The sequence below is a fragment of the Zonotrichia albicollis genome, chromosome 10, assembly GCF_047830755.1.
Source record: "Zonotrichia albicollis isolate bZonAlb1 chromosome 10, bZonAlb1.hap1, whole genome shotgun sequence".
Taxonomy (NCBI): domain Eukaryota; kingdom Metazoa; phylum Chordata; class Aves; order Passeriformes; family Passerellidae; genus Zonotrichia; species Zonotrichia albicollis.
Genome location: NC_133828.1, coordinates 5,956,983 through 5,972,423, shown reverse-complemented (window position 1 = coordinate 5,972,423; position 15,441 = coordinate 5,956,983). Strand labels below are relative to the sequence as shown.

The following is a 15,441-nucleotide window of genomic DNA, read 5'->3' as shown; positions in this document are numbered from 1 at the left end:
TGGTCCTTGTGCCATGCCCAGATTAGGAGCTGTGGTGGTCTTTGTAAAGCCCACAGCATGTGATTTAAATGGAGAATAAAAATGTCAATTAAAGGGTGCATCTTGTCCCTGTCACCTCTTGCAGGCGGGCTGCCCTTGTCAGGCACACACAGGAGGGAATTCTTGCACTGCCAAGCCCTCACTCCTCCCTCACAGCAGCACTGGGGTTGTTGTGCTGGATCAAGAGTTTGTACCAACTCTAATGGGGAGGATTGTTGCAGAACCACAAATAGAGAGACATAAAGTATTTGTGTATTTATTGGTTGTTCTGGTCAAGATGTGTTTGAGGCGTGGCTATGGGGCAGGGTGGATATTTTTTGAATGCAGCTTTTTCTTCAAATGCCTTGCTGTTCATCTCTTGTGGGTTTTTTGAATGTGTGCTGGCACCTCTCAAATAATATAAATAAATACAAAATACCTAGTGAACCTGCAAATGCTTTGTAGTGAAATTTGAGCAAGTTCAATTTTGCTGATTTAAAAAATGGAGATGCAAATTTCCTTGTGAAGGTGCCTTTTAGCAGAAAATGTCAGATGTGGTTAATCTCAAATAAACTATAAAAGGGGTTAAATTGTGTACTAGATTAGAAAAATATTCAGTGTTTTACCAGTAGTGCTGGAATAGCAGGCATCTACTTCTGACAAGCTGACAGACCAGAGAATTGAAACTTAATGAATCTTAATGCTTTCTGTCATGTACTTCAATTTTCTCAAATTATTTCTCCAATTAGTTCTAGTCTTTGTGAAGGAATGATTAATGATAATTAATACATTCTAATAATTTGCATATTCAATCTCCAGTGCTTCTAAAAAAATACAAATTTGTGTATGTGAGCAAGGCTTGTTTGTCTGTTATTTCTTTGGGGTGCTGGGGTTTTTCAGATTTTCAGCTTTGGATTTCCAGTTGAGCAGGGAGAATAAGATGGATGCATTAGGGAGTTTAATATGGTCTCTCCAAATAAATAATTTGGACATAACCCAAGGCTTCAATCTTTCCTGTAAAGATGTTTTCTCTTCAGTGAATAGGTGGGGAGTGTGGGGGTACAAAGTTATTGTCAGCAGCTCAGCTCATCCTTTGAGCATCCGCTTTGGGAAATATTTACAGCTGCAATTTGGCAAAACTGGGTAAATCCTGGAGGGCACCTGCTCTTCAGAGCTTTGTTTATTTTATTTTTAGAATCTCTGTATGCCTCCTTTATGTTGTCATTAATTTTCTTTTACCCTGGACATGCACACATGGAGGGATTTATCCAAATAAATAACCATATGAATTTTGTGTTTAGAATCAATACCGTGAGGTTTTGAGAGTCACTGTTTTTTTGTCTACACAGGAGCTCTGGCTTTCCATGTTGCTCTGCAGGTATCCAACATTTGACTCATTAAAACAAACCCAAAACTTGCCCCAGCTCTGGGAGCCTGCAAGGGTCTGGATGTCTGAAATCAGCATCTCTTTGGGTAGCTCCAGAAATCCTTTTTCTTTAGATACACTTCATCAAAGAAATGAAATGTTGGCAGTTTGAGCTACTTTTTAAATCAATAAATACTTCATTCCAGTTGTTTTGCCACCCAGTTAAATATGCAGTGTTTACTGGGGCAGTGTGCCCCAGTTAGATTCACCTCTGAATATTCTGTACCAATCATTACTGAAGTGCTTAAGCAGAGTATAAAACCTGTTTTTATGGAAGAATTATCCTGAAAAAAATAGTGTGGGTGTTCAGAATGTGTTGATTTGGTAACCAAGGTACACCCTCAGCAAGAGGCTGCAGTTTTCCAATAAGGTATTGGAATGTTCTGGGCAGTTAGCAAAAGAAGCAGAGGTAGAAAGTGCAGATGTTTTATCACTTTAAAGGAGAAAGGTTTAAAGGACCAGATTTGGGGCTTTTTAAAAATAATCAGCTGTTGAGGGTGCTCCATGTGGTATAAAACTGCATTCTGAAGTTGGGCCAATTTTGTGTAATAAATACTCAAATTTACACTATGAACAGTTGTATTTACTTTGTCAGTGCTGTCAAAAGAATCCATAATCTTGCTGCTTGTTTGCAGGGAGCAAACGAAACATTTATTCCTGATTCCTCTGGATAAAAACATGTAGGGGAAGGTGCTATTGCACTGAGATTGTCTTTAGCAATAAACCTGGTTTGTGTTTTTGCATGAATTACAGAGATGGAAAGAAGTTTTTCCTGGGGTGAGTATTTTCTTCATTTTTAGAAGCCAAGAATGGAACCTGGGGCTGGCTCAGCAACGTTCAGTGCCACTGGGACAGCATCAGGAACAAAAATAAGCTTTATTTACCTGTATGTAGAGATTATATAGAACTATTAATAGTTCTGTAATCTTTGCTTCCTTCTTGTAGGGCTAAACTTGGTGAGAATTGGCTTCTATTCCTGCAGCTACCCAGGGTTCAACAGCTGGGAGGGAAGTGCTGCAGAGGGAGTGGCCACTGTGTGTGGCTGTTAAAAGCTCTTTATTCAGCAGGTTTGGCTCCGAGAGTGAAGCTGGGGGTGAAGTGAGGGAGGGCACTTCAGTGGGAGCAGCCAGGGGAACAATGGGGCACTTGCAGTTTGTTATGTTGTGACTGTTTTATTTTACATCCTCAACAGAAGATTCACCAAATGATGGATAAGCAGAGGGTGATGAGTGCTTTTATTTCCAGTGGGTTTGGGCTGGAAGGACTTGGTGTCCCTCTCACATGGTAGGCCAAGTATTCTTTGCCATTTGCACCTTGCAGGATTAATTTTGTGTCCCTCTCCTGGCTGCTGGGATTGAGTGAAGGGAAATGACAGAGGGAGAGATTCTGGCTGTGCTGGGAGTGCTGGGCTCAGGAACCTGTTCCTGAGTCAGAGTAGCAGGGTTACTCTCACTGCTCTTGGGAAGAACCGCAGAAACAATTTGGAAGGGAAGAGAATCTTTCTTTGGTCCCCAGAGCTGTGTGCTGACACCACGTGTGTCCTTCTGCAGCCTGGAGAAGGGATTTGGGCAAAGACATGGAAGAGCCCGGTGTGATGGTGGTACAGTTTGTTTTCTGAAAATGTTGGTTTAGCAGAATATTGCCCTTACTGCAGAGCCAAATGCTCATTGTGAGCTTTAATGTGCTTTTGTATCCTGCAGCAGATTAAAATGTCAGTCATATTCCCCTTATTTCACAGCCCCCCTGCATCCCTGGGAAAGGTGCACATGTCTTGTGTTCCTTGTGTCCCCCCAATAAAACAACGCTCCAGGAGGAAATCTGTGCAGGCCATACAGCAAGATGTCAAATTAATTGCACTGAAATAATGAGTTAGCACCAAATGCTAATTAAATATTGATGGAAGTCATACTTTCAATTATCTTCATTATGGCACAATGTTTTATGTAGACATGAAGTGCTGGGAATGTGGGCATATATTATCATTAATCTTGTCATACAAAAATATTAGCAATTTTTCAAAAATCCACTGTAAATGTGCTGGAGGTCCATGTTTAGCGTGTTTTTGACAGAGTAAAGTTTTTTGTGGTTTTATTTTTCCTTTTTCTTGTGAAGGAGCAGGGCTGGAAGGGCCAGGAGATGGGGCTGAGGCAGAGGGGGGTGGTGAGTGAGATGTGACCCAGGGTGTTCTGCTTTGGGACAATGGGACGGGCAAGAGCCTCTCCCCTCCCTGTGTGCACTTGGAAAAAAACCTTTAATCCCAAGAAATTAGAAGATTTCTTAAAGAGAAGGACTTTGTTAGTCAAAAACAAAAGGGCTATCTAGACTAGAGGCTAATTAAATGTTGAGTCCCAGGAAAAATCCATTCCAAAACCAGTTTTATATGCAGTTGCCTTTGGAGAGGATGGGCAGAATTTACCACGTAATTCACAGATGAACCTGGTACTGCAGTGTGCAGCCTTGCTGCTCTCAAGTCCCTTTGAGCTCTTCTAGAAAAAGAAAAAAAATTAATTTCAAGACCTTCGAAGTCATCCTGGAAAATGCTGTCCTAGGAATTCTTTTTGTTTTAAATGGAACTTCTTTTTCATCAATCGATAGAAGGCATAAACTGAGGTGAAAATTAATCCTTCCTGCAGACTTTGAGGAAGGGAAAAGTTTGTACAGACTGCCTTGGTGAGCCTTCTTTTCCAAGCTGGAAAAGAGATCCTCCTGCCATCTCTGCATGAAGAAATAGTAAAAAAAAAATTAAAATGCTGCTTTTGTGCCTCTTGGCCATAATTGGTGACTTCTGCAGGAGGTGAGTGTGAAGGATGCTCACAGCAGTGGCTGCATGATGTGCCGGTGTGTCTGTGTCTCTATGGGCAAAATAAAATTCCTGTCCCAGGAGTGAGAACGTTCTTTGTCACTTCTGAGAGGCTGAGAGTGGAGACAGGTGGGTGACCATAATTAGGGAGGAGGAGGTGAAGCTTTTTACTGCCCTGGGTGCAGCCTTAGTGCCATTGTCTAAGTGTAAATTGTTCCTTAAAGATGACTCTGAGATTATTCACCCCAGAATCTCGCCGGGTCCAGGGAGAGGCATTTTCAAATTACCAGTGCTGAAGTGTGGCAGAGCAAAAGGAGCTCTTGAGCCGAAGCACAGCCAATGCCCAGCAGAGCAGAACTGCAGCAGCAGCTGCTCAGGAGGTAATTCTGTGCTCATAATGATTCCAGCTCCTCTCAAAAACCATCACTCTGCAAGTGTCCCTCATCTGAAGCACAGAGCTTCCCCAGACCATCAGAATGGAATCTCTCCACATCCCGAGCTTGTGAAATTAATGACTGAATATTATGCTGAGAGCCATTTAATTAAAAACACTTTCATTAATAATGCAGTTGGAGAGTGTATGTGTGTTATGTAATTAAAGATAGTACATCAGTAAATGATACTATGCAAAACCAATTCAAAAAATTCAAATGAGTTGGTGTAGCATAAGGAACTTAATTCAAATGGGAATAAAGTCGGTGTGAAATAAGCTCAGAGGTTTTTTTTTTTCCTGGAAGCTGCAATTAATCTGCTTCTGGCAACACAATTCAGTACTCATATTTTAAATAAGGGGCTGTGCTTGTTTTAAAGATAACTGGGGTGGTGGATCAAAATAGATTTCTCTCTCCCCTCTTTTTGCCAGATAGAAGGATCTCTAAATGTCTGGACACTGCTGATCCTGTCAGACCCGGAGGATGAGGGCAGCCCTGCACATCTTGCACACCTTGCACACCATTCCTCTGTGCTGCAGTTTCTGCTTGGGGCACTCAGCTTGTGCCTGGCTGTGACAAAACACTGCGGGCCTGGTGTTTGTAGTATTTTCACTTTAAAACCCAGTGCTGGAAGGGAAGAGAAGGGTTATTTCCTCGGGGCAGATCAATCTCCCCGTGTGGCATTGCCTTCAAGCTGCTGGGTGCTTCGGCTTGTGTTGTTTTCCCCCCGGTGCTCTGGCTAATCCAAATCTTCCCCGATTGAAGTCAGAAACGCCTCAGTTAAATATATCTGACATGAGAAGTGGATTGGAATTAAGCAGCTCTAAGTACTATTTAATAAATAGGCTTGCTTATCATCTTCAATATGGCAACTTGAAATGGTTTTTAATCCTTTAGTTTACCTGCTCAGAAATCTGTGTTAAATATTCTGTGCTCCCAGGTTGGCAGTGCTCAGCATCACCTGCTTCAGACACACTCTGCCACCTTTTCTTTGAAGGAGCACTGCTGGCTTAGGAGGGACTGACAGCTCCTCTCAGAGCAGCTTCCTGCTAAGTCTTCTCCTGTCCAAGTTAAATGAACTTGATGTGTTTTGAAAACCTGGACTGATTTTTCTTTTTCTTTGTCATTCTCTAGAACAGCTCGGTGTGAGTTGCATTTCATCGGGGGCTTTTGAGATGTGGGCAGGAGTGTGAGTGCTCTCCACCCATCTAAAACCTCATATCTGGGATGTTTATCTGGTGGCTGTTTAGGTGTTTATCAGTTTAATAATGAAATAATTTGATTTGAAAGGAACCTTCAAGACTCTCTTGTTCCACACCTTCCCTAGACCAGGTTGCTCCAGGCAGGATCTCCAGCACAAAAGATGCCAAGTTTTGTTTTCTGGGAAGCAACAGTGACTGGGAGTTCAAAGCAAACACCTTGATAGCTTCAGGTGGGTGTGAGTTTTTGGTCATTTTAAACTTCAGGGCTAATTCAAATAACCTCCAAGTCTCATGTGTCACTATTCTCTTTCCTGCCAGTTTGGAACCAATTATAATGTATCACCTTTCAGGAAGATCACCAGCTTATTTGGAGCTGTTAAGATAAGGTAGCCGAGGTTTAATTGGCTTGTAATGATGAAAGAGCCACGAACTGTCTGGGAATGAGGAAGAGAACAAGCAAATGGGATTTGAGTCTGAGGGGGCAAATGAAGGCCTGCCAAGGCAAGGGAGCAGGGTGAGGGCTGGATGCTGGTGTGGGACCAGGCTGCCAAAAAAGCTGCCTTGGTTTCCAGTGATGGTTTGCATGAGAGGCAAGGGCAGCCCTGGGTGCTGGAAGGGGTTCCTGGGGCAGCTCCTGCTCAGGGGCTGCTCTGTCGTGGCTGTGCTCGACTCCTGCTGATGCCTTGGGAAGGCTGAGCTAGAACAGAGACTGGACAGAGCTAAAGAATAAAGTAGGGGTTTATTAGAAGGCCTCAATGGATGCACCTTGGGCAGCACAAGAGCCCAGCCAGGGCTGCACCCAAGATGAACCAAAATGGTCACAAAATGCATGAGTGCTCATGAGGTCTCGCACTTTGATCAGTTCTGCTCCATTTAGATATTGGAGTTAATTGTCCAATCACAACTTTAGGTTATGAAGTCCCATCCTTCTTGTTTTTCTCTCTTCAGCCCACATTGTTTGTGCTCTTGGGCCTGAAATTTGAATCATTTGTCCTTGGTCCCCAGCTAGAGAAAGAATTGTTTTATCTCCCCACTCTGTGAAGGGAGCTCACCATCCCCTAATATGAAGCTCAGAAGTATTCACTAAAGCAGCACAGAATCTGAAAAATACAAAAGCTAAAACCTGAGGCATCAGTGCCATCAGGCCACGTCCTGTGGTGCTCCTGCCCTGCTCCCATGGCCCAACAGCTCTGGGTGAGAGTTCCAGTCTGGCCTCTTGACAAGCCAGAAGAGTCCGTGGTGTCCCCATGGGCCAGCTCATGCTCATCGCTCCTTTGCTGGCAGTTGGGAAAGCTGTTTGAGCTTTTGGCTTGCTCAGGGGGATGCTCATCACCCTGAGCCCTCAGTGCAGCTCAGCCCCTCGTGTCTGGGTGAGGAGTCCCAGCACATTCCCAGTGGGAAGCGAGCCAGGAGGGTCTCTGGGTCCAGCTTTCAGTGTTCCATGTGGGCTCCAAGCCATGCCCATGGTGTGATCAGGACCTGCTCTGGCAGCTGAGCTGATCTCAGTGCGTTTGCCATAAGATGAAGAAAAGACATTAAAAAGTCCTGCATTTTCCATAAAATGAAGAAAAGACATTAAAAAGTCCCTGAAGCACTGGAGTTTTTTTCCCCTTCTGTTCAGGCTTGAGGACAAAAGCAGAGAGCAGTTCAAGAGACTGACCTGGTTGCTGTTCAATTCCTGTTGAATAGGAAGGTGCTGATATTTCTTTTGGAGTCTATTTTAGAGTCTTACCACTGCTTATGCAGGTAGGATTTTTTCTTTTCCAGCTAAACTGTTTTCCCATGACTGTGATTGCTTTTTAATTGGGCTGCAGCTGGTGCTGGATTTGTGCTGAGTTGGAGACTGAATTACATCTTTGGAAATAGCAATTTTTTGTGATTTTTTTTTCTTTTTTCCTTTCAAAATTCAGTCAGGATGGCTGGGCTTCTTGCTTGAGGGTACCAAGAGCTCTGGCCTTGCTTCTGGCTGACAACCCCCAGTATCTGGGGCTGCAGAGCTGTGCCAGGGAGTTGGTGGCAGCAGCCTTGGCCATGTCCTGTGGACTCTGTTCAGTTCCCATCACTCCTGGCTGCAGATCTGAGCAGGTTTTGCAGCTCAACAATCCCCAAGGGAGGCATGGTTTGACACCAAGCAGGATATTTCATGATAATTCAGCTCCTCTTCTGTAAACCCACTTGATTTGTAAGCTCCCAAACAAAGGATGCTGCTCCTGATGGACACGTGCAGGAGGTGCTCACGAGGGAGAGGTGGGAATGGCAAAGTCTGGTTTTTCAAACTAGACACCCTCCAGCTAAAAATCCACTTGATTGATGTGTGTTTCATTGAGCTACTTAGTGTAGAGCAGCTTGTTATTGTCTTTTCAACTGTGCAAATTTGAATAGAGACAGTGCTAATGACGAATCATTATTATACTATAAATAAAACATTATCCAGATTATGCTGGTCAACAGAGCATAAAACAAATAGCAAATTCTAATATCCTTGAATTACAATTTAAAAAGAAAAGCAGCACAGGATGCTGATCTGCATGGAAGCTTGGTTGCTGTGAGAGTTTTTCCAGTTGCATCAGGATCATCCAGGGGTTTGCTCATTTGCAGATTCACCCTAAAAAGCAAATGTGTAACCCCAGAAACCTGAAGGTCCAGAGGACAAAATTCTTCAGGGTGAAGAGAAGAAAAAACCCTCAAGTTGTTACTTTCTTCTTTAAGTTGGAATGATTATAAAAACATGGATGTGCTTGGTTTCTGCAGCTCTGCACAGAGTGCTGGCTAAAGAAAAGACCTGAGGCTTTATATGTCTGTCATGAATAAGTTTCTTATTGGAAATTTTTAATGTTCTCCCCATTGGGTGGGGAGAACAATAAGAAAGGCATTTAGCAAGTTTATATATTTAATATGAACTCCCCAGGAATGTGGTCACAGCCCCAAACCTGCCAGAGTTCAGGAAGGTCTTCAGGCACAAGGGGGGATTTTTGGGGTGTTCTGTGCAGGGCCAGGAGCTGGACTCAGTGATCCCTGTGGGACCTTTCCACCTTGGGGTATTCCATGATTCTGTGACATTTTCACTGATATAAATGTATGCTATGATAGTATTACATTATATAAATCTGTCCTGTGGAGATTGGGATTAAATAAAGGCTGTATATTAAAAACTTCTAGATTAAGTTGCTGCAATCATAAATTGTCACGGCCCACTCAAGACACTTTTAAAAATGGTATTTAATCATTCAAGTGTCAAAATCCTTTGAATAAGATCCATAATAGGAACAATTTGAAACTTGTCTGAAACACTCCCCTGCTACACAGGAAAATGTTTTTAAAAACACGGCCTGTCTGTGTGAAATGAAATCACATTTATTTCTGTTTACATGGGCAGCATGACATCTGACCTAATCAAGCCTGTCATCATGGCATTGTATTTTGCTTACTCTGCTGGGTGTAAATAATTTCTTCTTAAGCAGATTTTGACTGCAGTAAGAATGTAACTGCCTTTTTTTTTTTTTTTTTTTTTTACTGTGATGTTTTCAAAATTGACCTGAAAGAAAAACCAACCACTGCTTTTAGGCTGATTCATAGATTATTGTGGTTGGAAGAAGAGTGGTGGGGCTTGTTGGGTGTGATGGGGTTTGGTACCACAGCTCCCTCCCTCTTCTCCAGGCTGTTTCCCTGTGCCAGGGCTCCATGGAGGAGACTGGGGTGAGATTTTCTCCCGTTCCTCAGCCTGGGAAGTGCCGCAGCCAGGGAGGAGGAGAATCCAGCTCCCCTTTTGATGAGGAACTGAGCAAGGGCTGAATCAGCAGCAAGCTGCCTTCTCTCCCAGCCTGTTCCTGCTTGGGAATGTTGTCCAATTTAAACTTTCCCCTTCACTTTAATGTACCTGGTGCAATTATTGAACAGTTAAGGGTTGTCTTAGTCAAAACATGTGCTTCATTTCTCAAGTCTCATGGAATGCTGCTGAACCTACTCTGCCTGGGCTTGTGCACAGTTCACTATAGCACACATTGAAATATCTCCTAGAAAAACAAATTCCAGCTGGGCAAAAGTGTTCAGAGAGAAGATATGTTGAGATGTGAGATGTTGCTGTGCCTTAGTTTTTTGCTTTGTCCCTTCATACATACAACATCTAAAACCAAACATCAAACGGGCCACAAGCAAGTGCCAGATTTAATAAACTCTCTTTATTTACATACAAATACATGTACACATATGTTCTGTATATGTACACATATTTAAGTGTATATACATACATGGTTTCCACATACTCTACAATAAATAGCATGTAGGGTTTTCTTTTAATTGCCTACAGTGCTGAGTAAAAATACATGGCAATAAAATCATGGCTTACAGCTAAGTTACAAAAGCACCAAGCACTGAACTCGTAGCAATAAATCCAAGCTCATGTACAGCTGGGGCAAGGACACGCTATACAGAATACAAAGAGACCAACTTGTAGGAATTGACAGGATTAGGCAAACTAAAAAACATCATTATAGACCAGGAGAGACTCTGTATGAAATAAGATGAAGGAAAACATTTAGATTATTGATCAAACTAAACCACACATTTAAATTTGTCACCTAAAGAGAAAAACAAATCACCCAGTTACTCGTATATTTTTAACAGAGTAATTTTTTTGTGTGAGTCTTTACCAAGGAAATCAGAATTACTCTCATGAGTGAGTCCTTCTGAGCTGCCACAGTCACTTGTGTGTGTGCACATCACCAAACAGTATTTCAATAGTGCTTTATTTAAGCTGCGTGTAACTCCTTGAACCCTGTGTGCGAGCCTGACTGAGGCAATTGGCACTTCCCCAGGCAGCTCCTTCCACAGGACCTGTGACACTGAGCTGTCACCGAGGAGCAGGAGAGCAAACTGGCAGCAGCAGCAGCAGCAGATCAGTACCCAGAGCAAGCACAGGGGTGATGCTGGAGCTGCATGGCCAGAGCCGACCATGGGCCGCAGCTGGACCCTCCCTTGCTGCAGCTGCACTGCAGGGAGCTGCTGCTGCTCTAGGGGAAAGCCTGGCTGGGTATTTATATTAAAATTTCAAACCTGCTTTATGAGGTGAAGGTGCATAGATTTTTGTTCTCTCTCTTTGTCATGGCTGATATTTTGACTTGAGGTGTGCAGTGCAGTGCTAAGGGAACAACGGGTGCCAAGAAGGAGAAAGCTGCTGGTTCAGGTATCATCCTTGTGCTGTGATGTGTTTTCCTTGCTGCACTTTAATGCCCAGGGGCTGGATAGCAAAATAATTGCTTCCTTTTCCTGGAAGCCAGCCCCTGCTGCAGTTCAGAGAATCACAGAATGGTTTGGGTTGGAATGAATCTCAAAGATCATCCAGTTCCAACCCCCTGCCATGGGTAGAGGCACCTTCCACGAGACCAGGTTGACTTAAACAGAGATTATCTTTCCTCTAGGTATTTATAGATTCTCTGTTGCTGCAAAATTAATACTGGGGTGTGTGTGCTTGTGTGAATGTGTGAGAGGAATCAAACCCAGTGGTGGGCAGGGGAGGAAGGGATGTATACCACATGTGCACACCTGTGGGGTCTAATAAACTAAAGCTCATTGAGGTCTAATTACATCATTGCATATCCATGGGTAGGGAGTCTGAAGGAAGAACTACTCACTCTTCACTTCAATGAACACCTACAGCTACTACAACTCATAAAAATGCAGATTTCTCTCCTTTTTTATCAAAGAATTAGCACTTCCTCTTAGTATTTGGACTGGACTACTTGAGCCCTCTGTGTAACATTCTTTATGAAAGCAGTGGGAGAGCTGTTTATTTGAAGTTTGGGTACGAGCAGCTTTGAGGCTGCTCCATCACTTGTTCATTCTATTGTCACCTATAGCTCCCAATGAGAAACAGGACCTGCTAAGTGCTGTCCACTTCAAATAAAACACAACCTCTCTGCCATGGAGTTGTTCAAAAAAGTGATTTTTAAGATCAATGTTCATTCCAGACATAATTTAGTTTGATTCTTGCCACGTGCCTGCCTGGCAGTTCCCTTACGGACGATGAGAGAGCTGAAACGCGACGGCCTCAAAGGAAAACGATCGTTACATAAACAGCTGGATTAGTTACGATACAGCACGAACACAGCTACGGTTTTTAGAGACTTTTTAACCTGACAGGAAACCACATTCCTCCCCAGAAGGCTGATGGGAATGCTCGTTTCTGTGGGATGGGGATCCCCAGGCCGGCTCAGCCGGAGGACAGGTAGGGCGTTTCGCTGTGGTAGTTGTAGTCGGGACAGACCTTCTGCACCAGTTTGTAATCTACGCTGTAGAACGCGATGTAAATGCAGATGACTTTGAAGGGTTTGGAACACAACCAGGAGACATGGCTTTGGGTCTGCTCTTGGTAGCAGATCTTGGAAGGGTCAAAGTTGCACAGGGCAGTTTTTTTGGCGCGGTCTGTTTTCTCGTACTCGATGCGGCAGTTGAAGGACTTGGACTCCTTGGTCTCCAGCGTGGACTGTGGAGATGGCTCAAACTCCACCACCTTGGAGGGCGGCACCAGGCTGACAGAAACGTTCCCCAGGCCCGTGGAGTTGTGTCGGAAATAAACGCTGAAGGTTCCGTTGCCGTGATCGACGATTTTCCCTGTGATCAGCAGGTTCAGCTTTACAGTTTTGATGTTGGAGTGGAAGTCACCCCACCCAAACATTTTCTTGAATTTCCCAGTTTTCACTATAGGTCTGCGCTTAGTTCGTGCCAGAGATTCCTGAACCTCCGTGATGTTGGACAACCAATCCCAAAAGTTTTCTATGCTGTCCGAGTAGGACACCTGGCCGTGTTTCAGCACTGGGGAGGGTTTGACAAAGAGCCGTAGGGGGTTGATGATCCTGGAGTGGACCACGTTGTCAACCAGTGTCTCTGCAGCATCCTTGTCCTCCCAGTCCAGCACCTCCGCGGCCTGCACCACCCGGCTGGTGTCACAGAACACCTGCTCCAAACAGAGACAGAGAGCAGGGTCAAGGGGGGATGAAACAGCCAAGACACAGAAGGAGACATTGATATTTAGTTTTATACCCATAGGGTCTGAATCTGTCACCTGGACCACTGTAATGAGGAATTTCTACTGCTCTATGAGAGTTCAAGGATTTAACTCAAAATAGCTCAGGGAAGATGCAAAAATCTCAATAGGAGATATCCATGGGGACTCCTGTCCAACCTTTGGACAAGATGATGGCTGTGATGTGCAAGAGCAGGTGCCCCATGCTCTCAGATTTGTTAGATGAATACCTGACTGGGGAAAATGGAAATCCTGAAGACCCCACTGCTAAAAGATGGAGTGAAATAGAACAGCACAAATTTCCAGTCCCTTCCTTTTTCTCCCCACAACCTTCCAGCAGGTTTAGGCTTAAAATCCTGTTCTGTTGGTGTAATTGTCTCCTAAACCATTTCTTGTACATTTGTCTTTTCTGGTGTTGCTTTTTACTTTTGATCCAAACCTAGTTTGCACATTTGTGCCCCTAGTTGGACACAGTGACCGTGGCCCTGTTTTGGTGTGCTGGTTTCAGCTGCACAGCTGCCTGTGCTTAGCAAGGCTCAGCCTTCCAGCAGTGCTGAGCACTCCCAGCCACACAGCACAGCTCAGTTTTAGGATCCGTGACAAGGCCAAGCTGAGTCTGCAATCAGAAAGCAAAACCTCCTTCTGGAAGTGACAGAATGGCCTTAAGGTTTCAGAGTCAAACACACAGGTCTCAGTAAAATTTCCAACTCAGTGCAGACACATTTCCCAGGTGTTTCCCTGCTCTCTCTGGCAGAGAAGTCCTGTTAGAAATGCAGAACTCCAGTGTATGATCCAAAGGTCAGAAGGAAGATCTGTGTTTCAACAGGATGGAAATGATCATCTGACTTTTTAGGTCCTTTAGATCTTGAGTAAATCTTTGGAGAAGCTTTTTGTAGAATGCCTTTGGAGAAGGTGTTGTTAGGGTCTATTCTGTTTAGAACTGCCTTACACAGTCCTCCTAATGTGCAAAAGAAAAACTTTTTCAACTGCATCTATTTCTACAAAATGTGTGAACAGAACAAAGAGATGTTTAAAATGGGAAGAAGAAAGGACGCTGTTGTCCTGCCTGTGTCCCCAGTGACAAACTGCTGCTGGCCAAATGCTGCTCTTGCTTCATCACTGATCCCACAGTTCCGGGATCCAGGTGGATCCCAGTATAACTAATGCAGGGATGGGATTTTCACTCTCCAGCAGCAACATTACAGGGTGGAAGTTTGCCTAAAGCAGCCAAAGTACGAAGTGCAGATGTGGAATGTGTGGGATGGAATTTTGTGCTTCGTGTCTCACGAGGGAAACCTCAGTGCTGGGCTTGCTTTTCCCTCTGCTCCTGATCCCAAAGGGCCTCCTGCACCTCTGGTTCCTTACAGGGCTCTGTTTTTACAATATCCAGCTGTTATTTCGATAAATTGCAATTTTTCATTTCATCCTCTGGCAAAGATTAGAAACTCCAAAGCCCTTAATCTTCACTGGGGCCTGTTCTGCAGCAATAGGCTCCAAACCAGAGCCCAAACCCACTACCACGTGTCCTTCCTGATCACCCCTAATGCGTGATTATGATGAAATGTGGAACAGCAGCAATATTCACAGCTTGAATGTTGAAAGGTGACCAACATTATTGCTAAATCATAAAATCACAGAATGGTCTGGGCTGGAAGGGATCTTAAAGATCATTCATTTCCAAACCCCACCTTCCAGCCTGCCTTGAACAATTTCAGGAACCTGTTCCAGTGCCTCATCGCCCTCACAGTAAAGAATTTCTTCCTAATAACTAATCTAAAGCTCCTTCAGCTTAAGGCCATTCCACTTGTCCTATCACTTATTTTTCACTAGAAATAAATCCACGGCTGGGTGGAAATGCAGTGGGCCAGGTGTGTCTCTGCAAAAATACCTTATTTCCTTCTTCAGATTAAAAGTGGAGGAAGAAAAGACAACAGTGATCACTCTCAGCCCCAGACCTTGTATGTCAACTTTCTGCCTCTATCTTATATTTTTTTTATGGCTGAGCTAGGAACCCGAGGAAATAGGAGATTCTAATGGAAACAGTGACAGATGCTGATCTGTACCAGCCCAAATAGCACTGTCATAATGATGCTGGGGGAAACATCACTTCTGCTGTGATGGAAAGTTCCTGGTGAAGCTCTGTCATGTTTATGAGAGGCTCTTCAGCCACTGCTAAGCCTGTCAGCAGCCCAGGATCAGCTGTGTGATGCTGAGATCGCTGGCCATCCCCACCGGCAGGGAAATCACTCCCCTGTTGCAGAGAATGACTGCTCACACGAAGCAAGCAGTGCTGCACACATTCACCCATCCCCAACCTGACCTGGGGCCTTGAGAAGCACAAAAAAGAGACTTTTCTGCTGCATTCCTAGATTACAGCTGGGCCCAGGGGCCTGGCAGTGCTGGAACACCAGAAACTTTCCTCATTTGCACAGCTAAATGAAATGCAATTTAAAATGCTAATGACCACTCAAACCATGGGCACCTACAGCTGGTATTGCTGTGAGCAACAGAGTCAGAGGGAAAAGGGGTTGGATATTTTAAGG

General features: G+C 44.1%; 1 protein-coding gene across 1 annotated transcript in view; it reads right to left on the bottom strand.

Moving 5' to 3' along the window:
* Positions 1 to 10,036: 10,036 nt before the first annotated feature.
* NXPH2 (neurexophilin 2) overlaps positions 10,037 to 15,441 on the bottom strand; it is a 35,277-nt gene continuing 29,872 nt past the window's right edge. The window contains exon 2 of the mRNA XM_074547888.1: positions 10,037 to 12,829. Within this exon, the coding sequence (XP_074403989.1) occupies positions 12,086 to 12,829 (744 nt within the window). The 3' untranslated portion in view covers positions 10,037 to 12,085. The remainder of the gene's footprint in view (positions 12,830 to 15,441) is intronic.